Below are 12,114 nucleotides of genomic sequence, written 5' to 3' on the forward strand. Positions count from 1 at the left end.
GGATATCCAGGCAAATATTTGGCTCACTTAATTTTTCAGTCTTATCACCAGCATTTTTGCTTATTGATTCACCTCCCGTAAAATTTCATGTTATGGCTTATGTCTAAGTATTCTTTGAATTCACATTGTCTTCCTAATCATAGTTCTTCAAAATGTAACTACTCAGAAGCCGAATAAATAAAGTAATAATTAAAGCAAAATGGGACCCTAAAGGTGGGTATCTTTTTTTTTATTAGGTATTTTCCTCGTTTACATTTCCAATGCTATCTCAAAGGTCCCCCATACCCACCCCCCCAATCCCCTACCCACCCACTCCCCCTTTTTGGCCCTGGCGTTCCCCTGTACTGGGGCATATAAAGTTTGCAAGTCCAATGGGCCTCTATTTGCAGTGATGGCCGACTAGGCCATCTTTTGATACATATGCAGCTAAATGAAGTGTATGTGGTGTGCTTCTGAGAGTAAGAAATATTCAGGGAGTTTGAGCTTACAGGGAAGACTATGTTTAGACAGAGGGAAGAGATAGCTGTATAAGCCAGGGAAAAGTGGTTTAGAAGATAACATATTCATCTTGGGCTTCTAGCATCCTGCACAGCAACAAGATCAATTGTCAAGATGTGAAATATTAGATGATTATGTGTTTTTTATGCTAATCTTAAAATTTAACCTACTTGGCTTTTTGTGAAGGATTCCTAATTCCCTGAGGACCAAAAAAACAGATGAATTTGCGTAGTTCTGAAGAGTTTAACCCTGTATTGGACATGTACTTCAGTTGGTATTGTGAAGCAAAGACAGACCAAAGTAATGATCATATATACCCCAAAATTGTTGAACCAATGAGTTACTTGTAGGTGAAACATACCATATAAATGAATTAATAAATCTTAAATGTACCTACCTGTGGTTGCTTTAGCATCAAAAATTTGCATTAAAGATACTTTGATGTTATGAGTTGAGAGAACTAAAGGAGAGTCATCACTGAAAACCCCACTCCAAAATTTGCAGTGAACCCTGAAAGCGGTACTTTTCCTTTTAAATTTTACTTTATTTTTTCCTATTCACTTTACATCTCACTCACACCCCCCCACCCATGATCTTTCATCTGAGGAGGTTGGTCTCCCTCCTTGGTATCCCCCAGGCACTTCAAGTCTCTGCAAGGCTTAGTAATTCCTCTCTCACTGGGAAAGCCATCTCCTCTGGACAAAATTCTGGGTTGCCTAGCACAGAGGATCAATTAAACTGGAGTTAAGTGTGGGGTACTTAAAGCACTATTTATCAGATTTGCTCTGGTAGAGAAAGGTCAAAACAAGTTAAATTTAATCTAAACATTTATAACTTTTCAAATAACCTTCTGTAGGTTTCACAATTGCTCAAAATATCACTTCTTATGAAATAGAAATAATAAAATCTTGTACACTGAGTAACATATAAAATAAACATAATGTACAGTGATTACATAATTTATGCGGCTTAAGAAGAGGCTCCAGAGATCTACCCAAATTCATTAGGTCCCACACTCTATTACACATAACGTTAAATATGCAACCCTGCTCACTATTAGTATACCAAGCAGTAAGAGCTTCATCTCAAGCAGGGAAAATGAGAGACACTGGTTTGAAGGTAGATATGGGCTACACCCCTCATGGGTTTACTGCCTTTTCAGACCGACAAGGAGGTATACATGATCTAACAGAGGTAAAGGTTCTTTTCAACTCTAGAATCATAACAATGTCTTAGATTAACAGAAGCAAATGCTATAAACAGGCAAAGAGACTGTATGTGAACCTAGTTCAGGGAGAAGGTGAATATCTTGGTATGTGTTTTTGTATTATGCAATATGCATAACTAGATTTAAAATTGATATGAGTTTGGCAAGATATCATCTATGAGATTATTTGCCACATTGTCTTGGTATTTCTCTTGAATGTCCCTTTGTCATTAAGCCTTCATGAAGCCAGTTTAGCTCTGGCATCTCAGTTTGTAAAATCGTAAGAACTTTTTTCTTCCCTTTCTTCCTTCCTTCCTTCCTTCCTTCCTTCCTTCCTTCCTTCCTTCCTTCCTTCCTTCCTTCCTCCCTCCCTCCCTCCCTCCCTCCCTCCCTCCCTCCCTCTCTCTCTCTCTCTCTCTCTCTCTCTCTCTCTCTTTCTTGGGTTTTTGAGGCAGGGTTTCTCTGTATAGCCATGGACATACTGGAACTCACTCGGTAGACCAGGCTGGCCTTGAACTAAGAAATCCGCCTGCCTCTGCCTCCCAAATGCTGGGATTAATGGCAAGGGTCACCACTGCCCGACTGTGAAATAAGAACATTTCTTGTTGTGTATACTCACGCGCACGGGCACGCGCACACTCACACACGCGCGCGCGCGCACACACACACACACACACACACACACACACACACACACACACTTGTCTGAGTCCTGAATTCACTGTGGAACTCTCAGAAAAATCATGGGAATATATATCAAACAAAGGTGATCTATAACTCTGGAGATAAGTCACTTGGTAAAGTATTTGCCTTGCAAAAATGATGAACTGAGAAATAGAGATGTTATGTAGACATCTTACTGTGGAGGTAGTTATAGAGGAATACTTGGTATATATTTTCTGGTCATCTAGCTTTCCCAGTAAGTCCAAGTCAGTGAGGGAAGTCTTTCCTAAAATTTAAAGTGTTTGACACCTGAAGAATGCCAGATCTGATTATACTCTGGTGTTTAAACAAATGTGCACAGAATGACACTATTCATTCAAACACACACAGAGAGATACATCTTTAATCATAAAGAAAGGAAGTATTTATGATTTGGGCAAAGATGACATAATCCTTACCATTTAATTGCAAAAGCTTCTTCTTAAGGTCAAAGTCTACCATGTCCAGATAGCTCTTCTGATCTTGGAGCAAACTAGAGGACTCCCATTCCTTATCCCTTCTTCTCTAACTTATCTGGGAAGATCCAAGTGCACACTCTTATCTGATGAGTGTCCCATAGTCCTTGGTGAAATTACAGGTTCAACTTCCTGGAATGCCTCTCCATGCACATGAGGCATTTCTAGAACTTTAAACCTCAGCCAATGAAACTTCACATTAAGACAACCCCCCCTGCAACTTTCCAATGTTTATATAGTTCTTATTTGCCAAGAATTGAGTGTACAAGATGTTTCATTGACTACACTCTAATAGGCCTGTTTTGAAATGAGCTCTAACTCTGAAATCTTCCAAGGAGACATCTTCCTCCTTGCATTCACTGCAGAACTAGGATTCTTTTGCCCCACCCATTCCAGACTGCACATTATTATTTCTTCCTGAGGTTGCCCCAGGGTCTAGACAATCTAAGGGAACATGCAGGCCATGGAAAGTGGCTCCACTCCATTCTTCCCCAATAGTCTGCAGCAGTGCTAGGACACAACAAGGGAAGAAGCAAAACAACAACAACAACAGCAACAACAACAAAAACAAAAGACCTGGAACTAAAATCATTGTAATGTTTTATGCACTACATAATCTTAATAAAAAATTCATTGAAGCTTACAATATGAAAGTAACAAAATTATAAGGATTTTATGGTCTTCATTGAGCAGTGTTTTCTTGTGACAGCAAATGCTTAGGAGAATGATTAACAGAAAATGGAACTAACAACAAAGAAGAATGCCATAATAGTGGTAACAACATTAAAGCTATAATAGAAAAAAAGATATCATTTTTTTGTAAACATAGTCCAATATTTTTTTCTACTTACGTGAATGCTTTGTCTGAAAATAAACTTCAACTTAAACTATCTTCATCATTCTGCTGAATTCTTTCCATTGAGAACAAAGAACTAAAGAAATTCTGTGACAAATGGACAATATTATTGGCCCAGTGTTCTCCTCCTCATGGTAAACTCATGCCTCTACAATTCTACATCCAGTACACTCTCAGGTCAACATCAGAGTAAGGATATTGGAGCCTAGGATCCCTTCTTAATCAATCTTAGACGTAATAACCCTCTTTATTAATGCATAGAATTAAGATTTCCATAGGGATATTTAACAGAAAACCACATTTACTCTATTACCCCTAGAATAGGTACTTTTTAAAATAGAAGGTGATGTGGGATCTGAGGTAAGGCGGGACAAGATGGAGACACATCTGAAAAATAGTTATTGTTGAAAATTTTTAGGTGCTGACAAGATGGAAGTCAACATTTCAATGCCTCTGAATGGATCAGAAGTTGTGTTTTATGATTCTACCACCTCAAGAGTTCTATGGATCCTCTCATTAGTGGTTCTCTTTATAACCTTTGTCCTCGGTGTTCTAGGTAATGGGCTTGTGATTTGGGTGGCTGGGTTCCAGATGGCACACACTGTGACCACTGTCTCTTATCTGAACTTGGCTTTGAGTGATTTATCTTTCATGGCTACTCTACCACTTCACATCATCTCAATGGTCATGAGAGGAAAATGGCTTTTTGGTTGGTTTCTTTGCAAATTAGTTCACATAATTGCAAACATAAACCTTTTTGTAAGTATCTTCCTAATCACTCTTATTGCCATGGATCGCTGTATTTGTGTCCTGTGCCCAGTATGGTCTCAGAATCACCGAACTGTGAGTCTGGCCAGAAAAGTGGTTCTTGGAGCTTGGATATTTGCTCTGCTGCTTACCTTGCCACATTTTCTCTTCTTGACTACAGTGAGAGATGCAAGAGGGGATGTGTACTGTATATCTAAATTTGAATCCTGGGTTGCAACCTCTGAAGAGCAGTTAAAGGTGTCTGTTATTGCTGCCACAGCTTCAGGAATCATCAATTTCATTATTGGATTCAGCATGCCCATGTCTTTCATTGCTATCTGCTATGGACTCATGGCTGCCAAGATCTGCAGAAGAGGCTTTGTGAATTCCAGTCGTCCTTTACGTGTCCTCACTGCTGTAGCAGTTTCCTTCTTTGTCTGTTGGTTCCCTTTTCAATTAATTATGCTTTTAGGCAACATCTTTAACAATGAGACACTGAGCATTATTCATATGTTGGTTAACCCAGCAAATACCTTGGCTTCCTTTAACAGCTGCCTCAACCCAATACTCTATGTATTCCTGGGTCAGGAATTCAGAGACAGACTAATCTATTCTCTGTATGCCAGTCTAGAGAGGGCCCTGAGGGAAGACTAGTCCTTGATGGAAAATTCAGTCCTGAGCACTGACACAGACAGCAACTTGTCTTCATGAACTGCAGACTCTGAGCTATAGAAAATGGCAGGAGTAAGGCCATGGGATTTTTTTTCCCTACCCTAGTCTTAATTTCTGTCTTATCCTATCTTGCATGAAATTTCTGAGTATTAATCTATAAGAATTCTTCTCTGATTTCTGATTTGGAAGACAGAAGTAAGAGATAACATTCCTATCACATTCATTTTGAGAATTTTTCAACTTAGCCTGTAGACTAAGACTAATGTAGCAAAACAGTACAAGGGACAAAACATAGGTGTGTTTGAAAGAATTATAAAATCTAGTATATATTAATCCTAAAATACTATGTTGTAAATAAATATTCGATGGCAATGTAGTGCATGCTTGTAATAGTAGAAGTTTTAATACACATAAAGAAGGATCATATCAAATCCAGGTTACAAAGAGAGTTTGAGAACTAAACCAAACTGGGCCACATGAGACCAAGGCTCAGATCAACAAAAAGTTCAACCATAAAGAAGAAAAATGTTACATCATTGCTAGAAAATGGGAAAAATTATTGATAAACAGTTTGAAAAAACAATAATCAAAAGGAAATACATTACATTTTATTTATTTGTAGAACCTTATATTTGATATGGATTTAGAAAAATTGTAATTTTTGTATGTACATTTGTGCAATTGTGTAAGAGAAATGAAAGTACATTTCAAACCTCAAATTGATCCTAGAAACATAAAAGGATCAGGGGAGTTGCAAGACAAGGGGAAGATTATGTAATGCTGTGGGGAGTTAGCTTTGATTAATCATGAATGAGTCTGCCAACATCTTTGTTTGTAATTAAGATGTGTGCTACATCCTGCCAAAATCTGTGACTTACACATATGTCCTTGAGAGAATCTCTGAGCCTGAAGGAAATGACCTTAGTCAAACATAGATACTGTGTACCATACACTTGTCACATAGGCATTTATGATCATTGTTTAAATTCCTGGAACTAGTTATGCTTCATGTTGCTTACCTTTAAAAGGCCCTGAGAAATAACACTCCTTGCTGGCATGGTATTGACTATCTCTTGTATCTGTGCCTTGCATCTTCTTTCTTTCTTTCCTATAGTCATCCTCACTCCCCTAGTTGTAGTTTCTGTTGACTGACTGGCTATCTCAAGCAACACACTGCACTTAAATTCTTTTTTTTTTTTTACACCCACAAGACAACCTTTTCCTTAAATCTGGAAGAGTCAAAACTCCTGTGCAAAATTAAATAACTGCACTTCCCCCCCCCCAACTATTTATTAGGTATTTTTTCATTTACATTTCAAATGCTATCCCAAAAGTCCCCCATACTCTTTCCCCCACCCCCTGCTCCCCTACCCAACCACTCCTACTTCTTGGCCCTGGTGTTCCCCTGTACTGGGGCATATGAAGTTTCCAAGACCAAGGGGTCTCTCTTCCCAATGATGGCCGACTAGGCCATCTTCTGCTACATATGCAGCTAGAGACACGAGCTCTAGTGGGGGTACTGGTTAGTTCATATTGTTGTTCCACCTATAGGGTTGCAGATCCCTTTAGCTCCTTGTATACTTTCTCTAGCTCCTCCATTGAGGGCCCTGTGTTCCACCCAATAGCTGACAATGAGCATCCAGTTTTGTGTTTGCCAGGCACCAGCATAGCCTCACAAGAGAGAGCTATATCAGGGTCCTTTCATCAAAATCTTGCTGGTGTATGCAATGGTGTCTGTGTTTGGAGGCTGATTATGGGATTGATCCCCTGGTGCGGCACACACTGCACTTAAATTCTTATATGTGGATCCCAGGATTTTATATGGATTCAGGAAAATTTGTATTTTTGTGTGTGTGCATGTTTGCAATTGTGTATGAGATATGAAAGTACATTTAATATCAAATTGATCTTAGAAACATAAAAGGAGCAGTGGAGTTATAAGACAAGGGAAAGATTATTTAATTCCTAGCTTTGATTTTCAACTAGGCACTATCTAAAATAATCTGGGTTAAAAGTCTCAAGAAGAAAGTTTCTAGATTTATTGGTTTCATGGGTGCTTATGTCATGGTTACTTCAATTGAGGTGGAAAAACTTCCTTACTGTGGGTGGCACCAATCATATGCAGGGTGTCCATCATGGATTATATAAGATTACAACATAATATCTTAGTCCTATAATGCATTATTTATATTGTTTTCTGTTTACTATGTGGGGATAGTAGAAAATAGCAAACATGAGAGAACAGGCAAACTAAGGGCATAAGGCAGAGATGTAGTGAAGAGAGTTAAATCTAATGAAGATTTCATGAAAAAGGCATTCATATATTTATCTTATAATGCAGATAAAATATTTTTAAAAGAATATTTCTAATATTCTGTTCTTACAATCATGAGTAACTAAACAAAAAATATGATAATGGGTTATTAATTATTGTTTGGGTAGTTCTCAGAGTTCCTGAAAGCAGCCCTGGCTACTGTTGTTATTCTTGTGTAGTATGATAACTCCCAATGGTTAAAAACAACCATAAATCTTTGCCTCAAGATACAGAAACTTCTATTTGGACTTGAGATGAAAATTCCCAAGTTCTGGCTAACTTTTGTATACATCATGAATGCTACTGAGTTTTTACATCAAAGAAAAGCATCAATCAGCTAACTCAGATCTGAGAAGTAGAATTGTTATTACAAAAATCTAGGCAATATGTACCAACTTGTACTGTAGTACAAGGACTGTTTTTTATGTGAAAATACTCTCTCTGATTAAATATTAGGACAACTTCATGGGAGGGAATGCATGTGTGGTTCTATAAACTCAGCAAAAATGTATGAGTTGGGAGTTAATAGAACCTATTGCAGCACTTAGAACTTTTGTTTAGCTGAACTGAAAGAACACACATCTATCTTCTGGATATCTATGCAAATATAAAAGACATTCTCAAGATTATTTAGAAAATCCTTTCTTTGCAGTGAATAGCCCTACTTAGAGGCAGAAGTCTGCTCATAGGATTGAGCATCCGTGACTGTTAATGGCTCAGTCTGAAAGAATACATCAATACCCCATCTTTTATGTCTCAGAAAATGTTGAACAATATGGAGTGAAAGAGTTTTAGAGACCAGGAAATAGAAAGAAGAGTTACAAAGTGCCCATTTTTTGTGTCTTGAGTAGGAAAGTGGCAAAAGAAGACACAGATACCTGAACAAGCTACCTGTGTGCTGGAAGGATAAATCATTGTGTTTACATCTGTGTTATGACCTCATTCAGTTGATTAAAGTTCACTGATGAGCAATTGGTGTTTTGGGATGTCTTAACAATGTATAATTCTTAGGCTGAAATATGGAAACTATTGAGTGTATCTCCAGGGTTTTATAGTTTCTGTCAACTTGACGCAAAACTAGGCATCTTAGAATAATTCTCTACAAAGGAATAAATTCAATCAGTGTGGCCTATTAGAATATCTGTAGGGGTATTTTCTTGATTACTAATTGATGAACTATGGACTAGCCCATCAAGGATTGATATGTCTTGACAATGGACCATGGCTGTCTAAGTAATATAGGAAGCAAGGCAACAGAAGCAAACAATTACATAATAGTCCATCTTCAGCTCTTGCCTTGGCTTCCTCAAATGATGGAATATAACCTGTGAAATAATTTGAATGAAAATAGCCCCCACAGGTTTTTGAGTTCCTATTGACCAGAGGTGGAATTATTTGAAAGGAATAGATCTATTACAAGTGAGGTTTTGTTGGATTAACTGTGTGTTTTCCAGGATATGTATCATTTGGAGTAGTCTTGCCCAGTTTTTCTTTCTATGCCTGAGGATCAGGATGCAACTTCTGAGCTACTGCTCCAGCACTAACATGCGTGCTGACATGTTCCTCACTATGATGATAATGGAAAAAGCCTCTGAAGCTGTTACCAAGCTGTACCAGCTAGTTTTGTGTCAACTTGACACAGCTGGAGTTATCACAGAGAAAGGAGCATCAGTTGAGGAAATGCCTCCATGAGATCCAACTGTAAGTCATTTTCTCAATTAGTGATCAAGGGGGAAAGGCCCCTTGTGGGTGGGATCATATCTAGGCTGGTAGTCTTGTGTTCTATAAGAGAGCAGGATGAGCAAGCCAGGGGAATCAAGCCAGTAAAGAACATGCCTCCATGGTCTCTGCATCACCTCCTGCTTTCTGACCTGCTTGAGTTCCAGTCCTGACTTCCTTGGTGATGAACAGCGGTATGGAAGTTTAGGCTGAATAAACCCTTTCCTCCTCAACTTGCTTCTTTGTCATGATGTTTGTGCAGGAATGGAAACCCTGACTAAGATAAAAGCCAACTATTAGATGCTATTTTTTATAAGAGTTTTCATGGTTATAGAGTCACTTTGCAATGACATAACTTTGACTAAAATGAAGTTGGTATTAACGATTGGCATACTGATGTGTCAGGTATGACCATCTGTTAGGTGGAGGAACATAGAAAATTTTGGAAATTTGGGCTTGAAAATTGTTTGAATGTTTGAACTGGGGTTATGGTGCTATATTAATAGGAAAATAGAACATGAGTATACTGAAAGTGATTTGTACTGTCAGGGCCCAGCTCTGGATGTTTTGGAAGGGAAGAATATTAATAAATGGCCTAGATACTATTCTTATTTTCTGTTTTTATTAGTTATTATAATAATTTACACTTAAGATTTTATTCCCCTTCCAGATTTCCCCTCAGAAGACCCCCTATTCCATACCCCTCATCCTTTCTTCTATAAGGGTGCTCCCCCACCCACACACCCACTCCCACCTCACCACCGTAGCATTACCCTACCCTGGGAAATCAAGTATTCACAGGAACAAGGCCCTCCCCTTAAATTGATTCCAGATAAGGCCATCCTCTGCTACATATGCAGTTGGAGCCATGGGTCCCTCCATGTGTATTCTTTGGTTGGTGATTTTGTCCCTGGGAGTTTGGGGGCATGTGGTTGGTTGATATTGTTATCCCTATGGGGTTGCAAACCCCTTCAACTCCTTCAGTCCTTCCCCTAATTTCTCCAATGGGGTCCTCACACTCAGTCTGATGGTTAACTGCAAACATCCACATCTGTATTGGCCAGGTTTTGACAGAGCCTCTCAGGAGACAAATATATTAGGCTCCTGTCATCAAGTACTTCTTGGTATCAGGAATAGTGACTGGATTTGGTGGCTGCATATAGGATGGGTTCCCGGGTGGCACAGTCTCTGGGTGGCATTTCCTTCTGACTCTGTTCCACTCAGTCCCTGTATTTCCTTTAGACAGGAGCAATTTTAGGTTAAAATTTTTTAAAAATATTTTTTATTAGGTATTTTCCTCATTTACATTCCCAATCCTATCCCAAAAGTCCCCCATACCCTTCCCCCAACTCCCCTACCCACCCACTCCCACTTTTGGCCCTGGCGTTCCCCTGTACTGGGGCATATAAAGTTTGCAGGTCCAATGGGCCTCTCTTTCCATTGATGGCCAACTAGGCCATCTTTTGATACATATGCAGCTAGAGACAAGAGCTCCGGGGTACTGGTTAGTTCATAATGTTGTTCCACCTATAGGGATGCAGATCCCTTTAGCTCCTTGGGTACTTTCTCTAGCTCCTCCATTGAAGGCCCTGTGATCCATCCAATAGCTGACTGTGAGCATCCACTTCTGTGTTTGCTAGGCCCCGGCATAGTCTCACAAGAGAGAGCTATATCTGGGTGCTTTCAGCAAAACCTTGTTAGTGTATGCAATGGTGTCAGCGTTTGGAAGCTGATTATGGCATGGATCCCCGGATATGGCAGTCTCTAGATGGCCCATCCTTTCGTCACAGCTCCAAACTTTGTCTCTGTAACTCCTTCCATGGGTGTTTTGTTCCCAATTCTAAGAAGGGGCAACGTGTCCACACTTTGGTCTTCATTCTTCTTGAGTTTCATGCGTTTAACAAATTGTATCTTATATCTTGGGTATCCTAAGTTTCTGGGCTAATATCCACTTATCAGTGAGTACATATTGTGTTAGTTCCTTTGTGATTGGGTTACCTCACTCAGGATGATGTCCTCCAGGTCCATCCATTTGCCTAGGAATTTCATAAATTCATTCTTTTTAATAGCTGAGTAGTTCTCCATTGAGTAGAGATGAACCCACACACCTATGGTCACTTGATCTTTGACAAGGGAGCTAAAACAATCCAGTGGAAAAAAGACAGCATTTTCAACAAATGGTGCTGGCACAACTGGCAGTTATCATGTAGAAGAATGCGAATTGATCCATTGTACTAAGATCAAATCTAAGTGGATTAAGGAACTCCACATAAAACCAGAGACACTGAAACTTATAGAGGAGAAAGTAAGAAAAAGCCTCGAAGATATGGGTACAGGGGAATAATTCCTGAATAGAACAGCAATGGCTTGTGCTGTAAGATCGAGAATCGATAAATGGGACCTCATAAAATTTCAAAGCTTCTGCAAGACAAAAGACACCGTCAATAAGACTAAAAGACCACCAACAGATTGGGAAAGGATCTTTACCTATCCTAAATCAGATAGGGGACTAATATCCAATATATATAAAGAACTTAAGAAGGTGGACTCCAGAAAATCAAATAACCCCATTAAAAATGGGGCTCAGAACTGAACAAAGAATTCTCACCTGAGGAATGCTGAATGGCTGAGAAGCACCTGAAAAAATGTTCAACATCCTTAATCATCAGGGAAATGCAAATCAAAACAACCCTGAGATTCCACCTCACACCAGTCAGAATGGCTGATCAAACATTCAGGTGACAGCAGATGCTGGCGAGGATGTGGAGAAAGAGGAACACTCCTCCATTGTTGGTGGGATTGCAAGCTTGTACAACCAGTCTGGAAATCAATCTGGCAGTTCCTCAGAAAATTGGACATAGAACTACCGGAGGATCCCACAATACCTCTTCTGGGCCTATATCCAGAAGATGTCCCAACCGGT

The 12,114-nt window shown here is 39.3% G+C and overlaps 1 protein-coding gene across 1 annotated transcript; it reads left to right on the forward strand.

Moving 5' to 3' along the window:
* Positions 1 to 4,168: 4,168 nt before the first annotated feature.
* On the forward strand, positions 4,169 to 5,140 carry Fpr-rs4 (formyl peptide receptor, related sequence 4). Its single transcript, NM_008041.2, has one exon. It carries the CDS (start codon positions 4,169 to 4,171, stop codon positions 5,138 to 5,140), a length of 972 nt encoding a protein of 323 aa, NP_032067.2.
* The last annotated feature ends 6,974 nt before the right edge of the window (positions 5,141 to 12,114 follow it).

Source organism: Mus musculus, chromosome 17 (genome assembly GCF_000001635.26).
Source record: "Mus musculus strain C57BL/6J chromosome 17, GRCm38.p6 C57BL/6J".
NCBI classification, from domain to species: Eukaryota; Metazoa; Chordata; class Mammalia; order Rodentia; family Muridae; genus Mus; species Mus musculus.

Excerpts from the sequence above, each read along its gene's own strand:
- Fpr-rs4 (NM_008041.2), top strand. The coding sequence starts at position 4,169 with ATGGAAGTCAACATTTCAATGCCTCTGAATGGATCAGAAGTTGTGTTT.